The sequence below is a fragment of the Gopherus evgoodei genome, chromosome 1 (assembly GCF_007399415.2).
Source record: "Gopherus evgoodei ecotype Sinaloan lineage chromosome 1, rGopEvg1_v1.p, whole genome shotgun sequence".
NCBI lineage: Eukaryota > Metazoa > Chordata > Testudines > Testudinidae > Gopherus > Gopherus evgoodei.
Window position 1 is genome coordinate 341,908,882 of NC_044322.1, and position 14,083 is coordinate 341,922,964.

The 14,083-nt window shown below is 45.2% G+C and overlaps 1 protein-coding gene across 12 annotated transcripts in view; it reads left to right on the plus strand.

Annotated features, from left to right (window-relative positions):
* The first annotated feature begins 3,488 nt into the window (after nucleotides 1-3,488).
* Nucleotides 3,489-14,083, plus strand: part of ORC5 (origin recognition complex subunit 5) — a 141,555-nt gene continuing 130,960 nt past the window's right edge. For 6 of the 12 annotated variants that reach the window (XR_003999244.1, XM_030553896.1, XM_030554186.1 and 3 more), the window contains exons 1-3: nucleotides 3,493-3,717; nucleotides 5,754-5,946; nucleotides 10,776-10,868. Coding sequence is in view for 10 of the 12 variants with exons in the window: in XM_030553896.1 (XP_030409756.1) it covers nucleotides 5,836-5,946; nucleotides 10,776-10,868 (204 nt within the window). In the remaining 2 variants the exon portion in view is untranslated. The other 6 variants (XM_030553814.1, XM_030553505.1, XR_003999199.1 and 3 more) reach the window with 6 other exon arrangements.

Consider the following 14,083-nt stretch of genomic DNA (forward strand, 5'->3'; position numbering starts at 1 on the left):
GAAAGAAACAATGAGGCAATATATTGGTCAGCATTGCAGGCCATGGTCTAGGCCAGGGGTCAGAAACCTTTCAGAAGTGGTGTGCCGAGTCTTCATTTATTCACTCTAATTTAAGGTTTCGCGTACCAGTAATACATTTTAACATTTTTAGAAGGTCTCTCTCTATAAGGTCTATAATATATAACTAAACTATTGTTGTATGTAAAGTAAATAAGGTTTTTAAAAACGTTTAAGAAGCTTCATTTAAAATTAAATTAAAATGCAGAGCCCCTCAGACTGGTGGCCAGGACCCAGGCAGCGTGAGTGCCAGTGAAAATCAGCTCGCGTGCCGAAGACGGGACACGTGCCATAGGTTGCCTACCCCTGGTCTAGGCACACCAGAAGCTATTGTCAAGCTTTTTGCAGACATCATGGCAAAGGAGAATTTTGAAGAGGGATTTGAAGGTGGATGATGAGATAGCTTTGTAGTGTTCATGGGGAGCAGCTCCCAAGGATATGGGCAGCCTGGGAGAAATCAAAAAGGTGTTTGAAAATTTAGCAAGTGGGCAATGGAAGTGGCATCATGGTCCAATTGGAGGCAAACACTGGCACATAGTAGTTAATGAGATGATAGGTAGGGTGGGGATTGACTGTGAAGGGCCTTGAAAGTGAAGACATGCGGCTTGTGTTTGATGCAACATAGAGAAGGAGTCCATGGAGGGATTCAAAGAAAGGGTTGGAGCAGAGCGGTAGATCTGTGAATAGTCTATATACAGAGAAATGGTAACTGAATTTGTTTGTGGATGAGATCACCTGGAGATAAGGTATAAAGGGAGACGAGAAGGGGGCCAAGAAAAGAGTCCTGTGGAACCCCCACAGAAAATTGGAGGGCAGATGAGAAAGGTAGCCTTAAGAACACACTGAAGAAGCAATTACTGGTGAGATAGACTCAGAGAAGCCAAGGGAGGACAAGATTTCAAGAAGACTGATTGTGTGAAAAGCAGCTGACAGGTCAAGAGAAAGAGGATGGAGTACAGGTTCTTAGCTTTGTTAGAAGTCATGAGAGCTTTTGGCAAGAGTGTTTTTCAGTGGAATGCAAGGGACAGAAGACAAACTAGAGAGGGTCTAAAATGGAATTAAAGGAGAGGAACTCCAGACAGTGATTATTTTTTCCCACTCCTTTTTTTTTTTCTTTCCACTCCTTCTGACTTCATTCTGGATTTATTTTTTTTACCTACATATGCCTACAGCTCTGTATTTTTCTCCCCCCTCCCCTTTGGCTGGTTTACTAGGATTGTGTATGTTTTTATGTGTAAGCCGTAAATATAACAAATCACAATTTTTATACACTTGTTTTGCATTTCACTCATTTTAGGCACTAAAAGTAAACTGGAGAGTGAGTATGACATCTTGGTTCTCATGAACTACACTACTGTGTTTGAGTTTTTAAACACAGTAGTGGCATATTTAAATGTAATAAAATTTTTCATTGACATTTAAAAATGCTATTTCTATAAGTGTTTTGTAAAAGGTAGTTTTACAAAACTTAATTTGTTTGAATGCATGAGCATTCTTTTCGGATAAATCACATTCCACACTGGGAAACGTAATAGTTTAGGGCATACTGCATACTGATTTTCTTTAATTTTATTCTGTTAGTAACAGTTAGAAAATGTGTTAGCAACAAGACAGATGCAAATGTCTCTAGAGCCTCCCTGAGACATTGATACAGTAGTGTATACTAGCTAGTTCAACACTTCTTTCAATCTGTTATGGTTCTTCCTTCCTCTCTATCCCTTCCCACCTCCCACAGGGAACAACATAAAGGTTGCTCCCAATTATACACAATGAACTAATAAATGGAGACTCAACATATAATTTCTCTTTAAATTTGATAGGGAGTTAACAGGAGTTAAACTGAAAACTCAAGGAATTAGTTAATATGTTCCCATGATTTTTTCCATCTTTAATCTCAGTCCTTTTAGACTCCACAGTTGCTGGCAATCCCAATCAAACAACTTCAGATTCAGGTCTGAGTGTGGCACAGCAACATAAATATCTATCTTGGTGATGAAAGGCTTCTTAAATAAACTATAGCTTCTTCCTCTTCAGGGAATTATTGTAAAGTGGCTTTCAGCACAGACATCCAAACACTCTTGACTTCCAGTGCTCAGAGTAATGTGGCCATTGTAATCTATAAATTACCATGGGTTTCAAAAGCAGATTTAAGTCTAAAATGTAGCCTAGGCTGATCTCTGACACAAACTGGAGAAAGAGTCCCTGCTTCTGCTGCCCTGGGCCCAGCACATGCCAGGGCCCAAGTCCCGACACAGCCCTGGACTCTGTCTGATCCCCTGGGCCCAGCACCAGCCTTTACAAATAGTGGCTTCAAAACTCAATCTCTCTTCTCCAGACTGGTGATATAAGGAAAATTTAATCAATCACTCAGAGAAGTTGCATGAAAATGCTGAGAAGCCTCCCAGCTAGCTCCCAGGCCGCTCCCTGTCTTCCCCATCCCATCCGCTAATCAGAGGCTGCTCCCCATCTTTCCTCATCCTGTGCACCACCCTCTGGGCTGCTCCCCATTTTCCCGCATCCCATCAGCCATCACTCAGCTGCTCCCCACCCCCCCCGTCTTCCCCGATCCCCCTCTGCCATCCCCTGGCTGCTCCGTTGCTCCCCCTCCACTCCCTGGCTGCTCAGTCTTCCCTCATTTCATCCCATCCTCCTCTGCCACCCCCAGCTGCTACTCCTCCATCCCCCGGCTGCTTCCTGTTCCCCTCCCCCCCGGCGGATGCTCCCCTCTATCCCCCATCACATCCCCAGCTTTCATCCCCCGGCTGCGCCCCCTCCACCGCCCGGCTGCTCCGTCTTTCCTCATCCACCACTCCCGGATTGCTGCCCCTTTATTCCCCATCTTCCCCCATCCCATCTGCCGCCCCCTGGGTGCTCCCGCTCAGCTGCTCCCCATCTTCGCCCATCCCCATCTCTGCCACCCCCGGCTGCTCCCCTTCTTCCCGCACCCCCCTCCCCGGCTGCTCCTTCTCCTCCTGCGGCTGCTCCTCCTCTTCCCCCAGCCCAGCCCCCTCTGCTGCCACCTCCCCCCCGACTCTGCCTCCCTCCCTCCCTCCACCGCCCCCGACTTCCCCGTCCCACCCCCGGCTGCTCCCCTTCTTCCCGCACCCCCCTCCCCGGCTGCTCCTTCTCCTCCTGCGGCTGCTCCGCCTCTTCCCCCAGCCCAGCCCCCTCTGCTGCCACCTCCACCCCGACTCTCTCCCTCCCTCCACCGCCCCCGACTTCCCCGTCCCACCCCCGGCTGCTCCCCTTCTTCCCGCACCCCCCTCCCCGGCTGCTCCTTCTCCTCCTGCGGCTGCTCCGCCTCTTCCCCCAGCCCAGCCCCCTCTGCTGCCACCTCCACCCCGACTCTCTCCCTCCGTCCCTCCCTCCACCGCCCCCAACTTCCCCGTCCCACCCCCGGCACCTGCCAACCCGCGGGCCGCTCCGCCTCCTCCCCTTCAGCGCCGCCCAGGCCTAGGAGGCACAGTTCACCCCCGCGACCCTAACCTCGGGTATGGGCACACTAAGGGCGCCGATGCTGGGAGACTTCAATTTCCTAACGCGCATGTGCGCACAGTTGGCACGTGCGCATTCAGGGGACCATGGGAGCAAAGTGCGCCTGCGCGAGGGCGGGCGCTCGGTTCGGAGTCAGCGCCAGGCAAGGCAGCGCGTCGGGTGTGGGTGAGTGTCCGGCTCTGCGCGTGCATCCTGCCTGGGCTCGGCTCAGCGAGGGGAGCGTCAGGGCTGCCCCGACACTGAAGGGGTCAGAAGGGGAGGGGCAGGATCCTCCCGAACGCAGCCGTGTCCTGGGGGCGCGTGGGCGAGGCCCCCCCCACGTCCTGGCGCGGCTGGGGCAGGCTCGGAGTGAGGGGGGAGTTGTGGGGCGAAGTCCTGGCGCGCAGGGGCACGGAGCTGGGGTTGCCGCTGGCGGGATTGCCCGTTCCAGGCGCTTTCCGCTGGCTGTTGGGCTGACGTGTTGGCAGAACTGAGGGATGTTTCCATGCAAACTCCACCCCTCCCCCCTTAGTACTGGGGGTGGGTCTGCAACCAGGTGCCCCTGTGGCTATGACAGGGTACTGGCGGGAGCAGAGGTACACGGTTGAATTCCTTCCCCTGGCATTGAGGGGGATAGTATATCTGTGACATTGGTAAAGTAGCCGCCTACCTCAAAGCTTGCCGCAAAGTCTTAATAGGCATGGTTGGTTGGTTGGTGAGTCCTGGGCCTATTCTGAATCCTGTGTGGGGTATAATGTAGTGCCTTTGGGAGGTGGCAAAATAAGGTGATTGTATTGTTGTCATGCACTAATGTGATGTCGTGACATGGCAGCACAAATAGTGTGATGTCAAGATGCACTTTCACTGAGTGATACTGTTTTTTTAATGCAGAAGAAATGGGTGGCAAACCTTGAGAATCAGGACTGTTTGGTTCTCCCCCTTCCAGTCCAAGAACAGGGATGCTGTTCTTTCTTTCTTTCTTTCTACAATATGCATAAAAAGATTTGCCTCTTGTGGGTATTTTAATGTTTGTAAAGCACTTGGTGTACCATCTTTACATTGATAACACGCAGGTCTGCCTCTCAGCTAATGAGGTCTCTTGCGTCATCTAGTCCTATCTCAGCTTGTTTTTCTGACATCTCTTCCTGGATGTCCAGTCATCATTTTAAATTTTCTTTTTTTCTCAGGTTCTCCCATCTGGCCATTTTCTTTATCAGAGTAGACAACACCGCTATTCTCCCTGTCACTGAAGTAGTATAGCTTTTAGGTGTCATCTTTGACTGGGCCATTGTGTTTTTTATCTTGCCTTTAAAAAAAAAATCTTTAAAATCTAGCCTTTTTTTTCTCTCTCTCTACTAAGTGAAGACTACTCAAACCCTCATCCTGACTTGACTGCTGTAACTTTTGCTTTCCTCCAGTCTATTCAGATTAAAGATCATTTTTCTAGTTTGTCATTCTGATCATGTTGAATCCCTCTTTGAGGTGTCCACCTGCTCCCCATTGACTTCCACATCAAATATATAAGTTTCTTATTGTTACCTTTTAAGTCTCTTCATAACTTAGCCCCATCTCCTAACTGATTTAGTAACCTATTATAATGTCAGCCTCTGCTTTTACTCTGCAAGTGTTCCCATGCCTTATTACCCACCAATCAGCTGCTTGCTTAAACACCTCTACGCTTGCTGGCATGCTGCCCCTTATGCTTAAGGAAAACTCCCTGATGAATATCTGAAGAGCCACTATACTATCTTTCATATCCTTCTTTAAGGGTGGTCTCAGCTGTGATGTTTACTAATCTCATTTTGCTAATCATGGCTAAGCCTATGACCAGCTGAGACTATTTCTTTTCTTTTCCCTACTCCTTTACTTCCTATCTTTACCCTCAAAAAATAAAGTAAAAACTACCTGCAATCCATGTAACTAGCAAAGTTGTGACAGCACATTCATTGCTTATTTGTTGTATTCACTCCTGCCCTTTTGTTTGTGTCTCTAAGTTGTAAACCTTTGAGGGCAGTTATTCTCTTTTTTGTTTCTATTTCTGTATAATGCCCGGCACTATTGGGCCCCAGTTCTGAATGGGGTCTTTGGGTTCTACCACGATATAAGTAACTAATCATCATTGCCATTGGTTACAAAGTCTGATTATAAGAAGAGATTGTCACCTCCTTATTTAGTTTACTTTTATTTCCCCACATATGAAAAAATAACATTTTATTTTCCAGGTCATCGCTTTGATCCTTCTTGCCTCTTGGAAGGTGACATGCATATGCAGTTAGATGACTGATGACAGAAACTTGACTCAAAATGCCTAATTTCGAACATCCAGAGTATCCTGAAGCTACCTTGCTTCACTTGGAAAGTATGGTGCCCTGTCGAGAATCCCAAGTGTCATCACTGTTGTCAATATTTGGAGAGGTAGCTCGTTCTGTATTGTGTATTTGGGTAGATTATAGATGTTCTACTAAGATGTTTGTTTTGACGGACAGGCTGAAAACAAACTTAAATATATTATTACTCCGAGCTAGGCTAACTGTTTACATTGTAATTTGAAATTTTGTCTGATAAATTTGAAAACACAAGATCTTCTAGCTCAGAGGTCGGCAGCCTTTCAGAAGTGGTCTGCTGAGTCTTCATTTATTCACTCTGATTTAAGGTTTTGCGTGCCAGTAATACATTTTAATGTTTTTAGAAGGTCTCTTGCTAGAAGTCTCTAATCTATAACTAAACTACTGTTGTATGTAAAATAAATAAGGTTTTTAAAATGTTTAAGAAACTTCATTTTAAAATTAAATTAAAATGCAGAGCTACCCGGGAGCAGTGACCAGGACCCAGGCAGTGTGAGTGCCACTGAAAATCAGCATGCATGCTGCCTTTGGCACGCGTGCATAGGTTGCCTACCTGTGCTCTAGCTGCTGTGAGCAAGGGGGAGCTTTATAGCTATTTTTTCCCCTCCTGGCTGCTGTTAGTTGACTTTCTGCTACCAGTCATTCTTAGCTGCTGTGAGGTGGTGATAGGAAAGATCCTTGCCTCTCTACTCCTCTCATAGCTCAGCTTTTCTTGGGTGGCCCTCCTGTATGGATAACTCTGGTACCTGTCTCTGCTGTTGTGCCGGTAGCTTTCCCAACAGAAACAACATGAAACATGATTCTTGATAATTTCATTGCTGCCCATAAAGCTCTGGAATAGCTGCTATAAAACTGACCAGAGACTTGTTTATTTTTACTCTACTGGTGCATGGAAAAGCTATTGCAGTGGCAAAGGCAATGGAGCTGTTTATCTGTAGGCTCTGGGAAGGTATCAATTTATATTCAGTTAACAATATGTAAATTGATGTTGATAGTTTGTCTGGTACTGCATTTGATTTTTACAAGGTGTAGTATATTTATAAATCTTAAATACTGGATTTTGATGTATTTATTTTAGCTATAAAGTCTGGAAGCTTAATTTTGTTTTTAAACAAAAGCTTAAATTCTGCAGAATCTTTATGGCTTAGGCCAGTAGTCCCCAACCTTTTTGTGACCAGTAGCACATTCATGTTTTCAGAAGAGCGTGGCAGGCGCCAACAGTTTTACAAGGCTTATTTTGTATTTGTACATTAAATAATACAAAAAAAAATTAAATATTACGTAATGTATGAATCCAGAGAGAAGCTGGAGAAAAGCCATGAGGACAGAGAACACTGCTGCCTGCAACCCTGGAGTACTCTGTCCCCAGCAGGCACGGGGCCCCAGATTCTCTTCTCTGCTGGGCACTAAGTGGGCCTCGCACCTGCCAGGGACCGAGAACACTGGTGCTCATAGCCTACAGCCCCAAAGTTCTCTGTCCCTGGCAGGTGTGGGGCCGCAGCTTCTCTCCTCTGCTGGGAACTAGGCAGGCCCCGCACCTGCCGGGAACCGAGAACACCAGGCCTGCAGCCTGAGTTCTCTGTCCCTGGCAGGTCCCCTGCTGGGCACTAGGCAGGCACACATAAATGCCCCAGCGGGCGCCATGGCGCCTGCGGGCACCACGTTGGGGACCACTGGCTTAGGCTGTCCCCATACTTTCCAGGGTAAGCTTCCTGCTCGCCACTGGAGAGTGAATTTTTCAAGCATTGCCTTCAGAACGTATTGAAGACTTACCTTTACTCAGGCACTTGTTTTGAAGTCATAAACTGAGTGCATTTAGTTTCATTGTTACCCAGAAGATGTTTTCTCTGTTAACTTTGTCAGTTTGGGTGTCTTAGCTAATTTTAAATATGTACAGCTGCCTTAAAGCTACAATGGGCACATTTTGGTAAAAAATAAATATATCTTCAGAATGAATTGTATTTGCTTCCAGTCTTTCCCCTCTAATCTCAATTCTCTCATTTTTATTTTTATTTTTTAATTTCCCCCCACTTCTTCCTTTTCATTCAATTAAACTGCTTTGGGTTATCCTTTTAATCATAGGGACATAGGTTTTAACAGGAGGGTAAAATTTTCAAAGCATGTAGGTGACTTAGGCTCCTAAGATACTTATATGGTTTGGGTAAAATTTTAAATATCAGCAGCCACAAAAATGGCTACTTTGGGCTTTGTGAAACAATAGCAGAGCTTCAGATATTTTTATTAGCCCTTAAAATGATTTATAATTTGATAAAGTTTACCTTGAGAAATATAGCATGAATACTGGGTAACAACCATGGTTTTAAATATTATGGGTGAGGAGGCTTGCCATCTCTCTGTTCTCTCTCTCCTCCCAGGTTCCAATATCTTCTGTCTTAGCCCTTTTGTAAATTGTATTTATCACTACATAATTTGAGAAATTACATTTTTTTTGAGTTGTAAGCCTTAATTAACTGCTTTCCATTATAGAAGTTGATATTTAGCTTTTTGAGTCTAAAAGAGAGTATATCTATTCAGCCCACTGCTGCTCAGGGGTTCCATCTGCCGGCTTCTGTCAACCGGGATCCTGGCTGCCGGACCCGCTCACTCCGCTGCCGGTCTGGGGTCCTAGCCCTGCCCAAATGCAGTGGGTACCTACCTTCTCCCTGGTTCTGGCCCATTCACTTCCTCTCTTTGCACTGAGCTGAGGACTGGGGGTGAGGGGTCTGGCCAGGAGCTAGAATGAGGGAGGGGGCTCAGGGTTGGGGCAGGAGGTTTGGGTGTGGGGCACTTACCTGGGTAGCTCCCATATGATGCGAGGGGTGCAGGTGGGAATGTGAGGGGGGGAGTGCAGGAGCTCCTGTTTGGTGCTCAGAGTAGGGGTGGAGATGTGTGGGTGCATGGGAGGTGGAGGGGCAGGGGATGTGGGAGGATGCAAGAGTCAGGGCAGAGGGCTGGGGGCATGTGATAGGGGTGTAGGTGTCAGGGCAGAGTGGGCTGGGTATTTGCGTGGGTGCCAGGGTCAGGGCTGGGGTCGTGTGGGGGGATGAGGGAATCAACAAAGGGCTGAGTCTGTATGACGGAGGTACAGGGCTCAGGGCAGGTGCTGGGGTGTGTGTGGGGGGGGTCAGGGCTCAGGTCAGAGGGCTGAGTGACTGCCCCCTCAGAACTCCCAACCACCCCCGCTCCTTGTCCCCTGACTACCCCATCCTGGGACCCCTGCCTCTAACTGCCCCCCAGGACCCTATCCCCTATCTAAGCCTCCCTGCTCCTTGTCCCCTGACTGCCCCCCTAGGACCCTACCTGTCCCCTGACTGCCCCTACCCTTATTCACGCCCCTGCCCCTAGACAGACCCCCCCCAGACTCCCATGCCTATCCACTCGCTCCCCGCCCCCTGACAGGACCCCCAGAACTCTGGACCCATACAACACCCACCACTCCCTTCCTGCCCCAACCCCTCTCCACACCCTTGCCTCCTGACAGCCGCCCCCCAGAACTCCCAACTTATCCAACCCCCCCAGCTCCTTGTCCCCTGACCACCTCCTTCAGAGACCCCCCCACCCTAACTGCCCCCTCGACCCTCCTTGCTCCCTGTCCCCTGACTGCTCTGACCCCTATCCACTCCTCACCCTCTAACAGACTCCGGGACTCCCATGCCCCATCCACCCCCCCGGCTCCCTGACCGCCCCCTCCAGACACCGCCCCCCAGGATCTCACCCCCTATCCAACCCACCCTGCTCCCTGTCCCCTGACTGCCCCCACCTCTTATCCAACCCCTCCGGCCCCGGACCCCTTACCGTGAGGCTCCAAGCAGAGCCTGATACGCTGCCCCACGGGAGTGTGCAGCCCCGGCCCCCAGAGTGCTGTGCGCGCAGCGGCAGGGCTCCGGATGAGCGGAGAGCACCTCTCCCTCCCCGCAGAGCCAACACTGCCCCGCGGGAGTGCGCAGCCCCAGCCCCCAAAGTGCTGCATGCGTGGCAGCAGGGCTCCAGGGGAAGGTGTGGGAGGGGCTGGAGGCTTGCTGCGCTTGGCTGGACACTCCGGCCCAGGAGCGTGGACCCTGTGGCTTGCCCTGTCGGCAGGATTTTTAATGGCACACTGGAGTCCTGGCAGTCCGCAGCGTGCCATTAAAAATCGGCTCGCGTACCGTCTTTGGCACGTGTGCCATAGGTTGCCAACCCCTGGTCTAGATAATTAGTCCTGCCTTGAGTGCAGGAGACTGGACTAGATGACGTACTGAGGTCCCTTCCAGTCCTACACATCTGATTCTATGATTTTTAGTACCGTAGTATGAGCCTGAGGCTGTAGATTTTGTTTTTTGCAGCGTAGATGTACCCTTAAAGGGCCAGAGTCTGACATTTTTACACATGTTGAATAGTACTCTGCAATTAGTGCCATCATTATCAGTGGGACATCTTGACAGGTAAGCTACTACTCAACATGAGTAAGGGTGGCAGAATCAGAACACTTTTTTGTCCCTAGAGAAGACATGATCTAACTCAGGTTAGCTCTCTTGAGTTAAAATCCCAGTTGTCGTTTTCTTGTGAGTTAACAGATTGAAGTAAAGCCAACAGACTGCCTTGTCTTCACTAGAATTTTACCTCAGTTTAGCTAACTTGAGTTAAGAACACACCCTTTGCCTAATGAAGAGACAGCCTTAATGGTCTGGGAGTTTCAGTGGTGGCTTTAGGGTCTTTTTTGAGCCCTGCTTTCAGGTTTGGAGGACTGTAGAATCAAAGTGATAAAATACCATGTTGCATCTTAATGAGTGTTCTGTATTTGAGTCTCTTAATTTAAAACAAAGCTTTTCTTCTAGCAGCAATCTAGATGAGCCAAAGTTCTCTAAGTCTCAGAAATAAAGAGAATGTTAGGTATTAAAATTTCTAAACTTTTTTTCCTAGCGTCAGCATTTTAGCTTCCCATCCATCTTTATCTACGGACATACATCTAGTGGCAAGACGTATGTGATGCAAACTCTTCTAGAAACATTAGAGGTAAGAATAAATTCTTACGGAATTCATAAAACACTTTGAGCCAATGAGGAATTAAAAAAAATTCCCAAGCTAGCTACTTCCAATCTGGTGGAAAATTGCAGGAACAATTAATTTTGCTCCTATTTCTTGTCTGTTATTCTTACAGTATCTCTTCCACTTATTGCTTGATTGCCACCTAAAACACCTTCTTTCTCATCAAGGATGCTGCACAACATAATGCAAATTAAAATAGAATAAACTCATAATATTCAATATTGATAAAAGAAAATGTTCTGGAGTTGGTGGGTCCAGTACAGAATGGTGGGTGAAAGGTCATTAATAAAGGGCCAGTGTTGATCATAATCAGCCTGGTTTGAAATTAAAAAAACAAGCAAACAAAAATACTTGGATTTGATTTTTCTTTTTTTTTTCCCTCTAAGTAGGGAGTGGTAAACTAAGATGGCTTTCTGGGCTGACTGGAGCAAAGACAACACTCACTGATCTGAGACAATCATTTACAGCTCACTTTTTTTGAGCTGAGAAATTCACCTTTCAATCCATTTTATTTGCTTATAAAACTGTATTTGTATGCATGTTACAAATACTAATCCCAAAATGCTACCAGTTATTGGCTGTTTGTATTACAATGATGCCTGGAAGTCCTGATCTTGTTCAAGGCACCATTTCATTAGGTCCTGTACAGTATATGAGTAACAAATTAATCATCTGGTAATCAGAAATGTAGCATCATTCACCATTTTCTACCATAATTTACAAAAGTAAAAATTAAGAATCTGAATAACTCGTGCGAAGCCATATAATTGTTTAAATAAAGAGCGAGAGCAAGCGCAAGTGCATATCCTGCTGATATATTTGGGAAGTACCCGAATATACCAACTAAAATGAATGAGTTTCTCTCTAGGAAATTACTAAAGTACGAATGGAAAACAAGATTAAAATAAATAATTTAAATCAAGTTTTTCCTGATCACTGATTTAATTCATGATTAAAATTAGGGCTGTCAAGCAATTTAAAAAAAAAACCATTAAAATTAATTGTGATCATGCAATTAAACAATAGAATACCATTTATATAAATATTTTTGGATGTTTGTAATAAAAATAGAGAGATCACTGTATACTTTGTATTATGTGTGGTAATTAAAATCAATATATTTGAAACTGTAGAAAAGCATCCAAAATATTTAATAAATTTCAATTGGTATTCTGTTGTTTAATAGTGCTAATAAAACTGCAATTAATCACCATTAATTTTTTTGAGTTAATCGCGTGAGTTAACTGCACTTAATGGACAGCCCTAATTAAAATTGATGGTTTTAATCCCTTATATATAAATCAGTGTGCCCTGATGTGCAGTTACACTGGTTAGCTATGTGCACAGCTGGCAGAGTGAGTCAGAATGATTTTTTTTAAATTAACGAAATGTCTTGAAGTCCTATTGGCTATGTTGTTGACTTATTTATGGGACAATAAAAATATGGATAATACTGACTTCAATAATGTAATCTAAATTATGATTAATTGTATCATTATAAACCTTCAGTTTTCGGTTTCAAATATTTATTTCCTGTTTGAATATGAAATTCAGTATTAGTTGGGTGTTAGAATTTAAGGTAGGTGTAGACCTCTTGCAAGATAGCAGATGTATAAAGCTTAAATATTGGACCTTGATGTATTATTTAACTTCCCAATAGACTGCCATAACTGAAAGCTCATTTTGCAAACCTGCTATCGTGCATTGGTAAGCATGTTTAAGGTCTGATTTGAGCAATGTAATAAGGTAAATAAGATGTCATATAAAATGCAAGCTTTGAGAATCTTAGAGCTAGGCCAACCTAACTTTATCCACCTTGTTGGCTTCTTTTACCTTGTTTTATTGATTCCCTTCTTCCTTTACATGCCTTTTTTTGGTTTGGTTTGGTTTGGTTTGACTGAAAATTGCATCCTGTTTATGCACTTTACCATGTGAATTTGTTGCATTGATGGTGGTGTCGGAGAAGCTGCAGCCCCCCTCCCTTTAATTGGTTAACCGGTCAAATGATATAATTTTAATCATTTAAACAGTTATCTTTTAAAACTATATTTACATCCCTAGTTAGATAAGTCCAAGAGAAGGCCTCTGCCTAGGTATTGCTGAAGTGGACAAAGTTTTTCTATATGTAACCATTACATCCTTGTGGGGGTCTCTATACGTGAGGGCCGTAGATATTCTTCACACAAGCTGTAGAGGCTACTTTGGACCTAATGGAACATGTTCTATGTTGCTAAGTCATGCAGGACAGTTACGTTGAGTTGAAACCATACACTTAGACATCAGTCACTTGACGTGACAACTAGATCTTCGTGAAGCTTGTGAGAACAGTGCTTTAAATTGTCTTAAACAAATTCTCCTTTGAGTGTTGGTTACTGCTACTTAATCTCCCATGAGTGAAGCTCTTCTTTACAATACTCAAAAAAAGAAATAAGAATGCTTCCTACTAAACATTGTTTGAATAGATTGTCGGCATGTATCCACACTTTCCCACATCCACTGAGCCTTTGATATGGGTTCTAATTAAGTGGAACGACACTAATATTCTCAGTACCGGGTCTTCTATATATAACCTTGCATGAGAGGTTTGGTTCTGCAAGGATTGTGTGTCCTAGTGACTACTGCTTTCCAGAAGGTTTTGATGTTCAATGAAGAACAACAACATATATTTCTTGAAGAGTGAGGCTCTATGCCGCCAACCTATTTTAAGAGCTACAGTTGCTACACAAGTAACCTTTCTTTCCTTACATATATGTGAGTGACAGATAGATAGAACAATAAAAATGGAACCAATATTGTTGCTCCATTAAGGCAGATAACTTTAGATTTTGAACATTAAAAAGATACTGCCAAAATTGACAGGCCTGAAATTTTACTTAGAAGTAGCAGTAAAATCACCTCCCCTTTTTTTTTTCTTATTTTAAAGCTATCTTTTTAGTGCTGAGATCTCAACCCACCTCCCCCCCGCCCCCCCCAAAAAAAGTAATGGCTGAAGCAGTGGGCGAAGTCACAAAACTGGAACTCTTCTGCTGTAAACAAAATAAGGAGAGCTCTGGGTTTTCATACAACTGGGGGCATGTGTTCCAGTGAAGTTTGTACATAGATCATGCTGTCTCTCTAATTGGTCAGTTTCATTCCTCTGACCAGTCTTGGAGTCCAGGTGGATTGATTTAAATTGTCAAGTG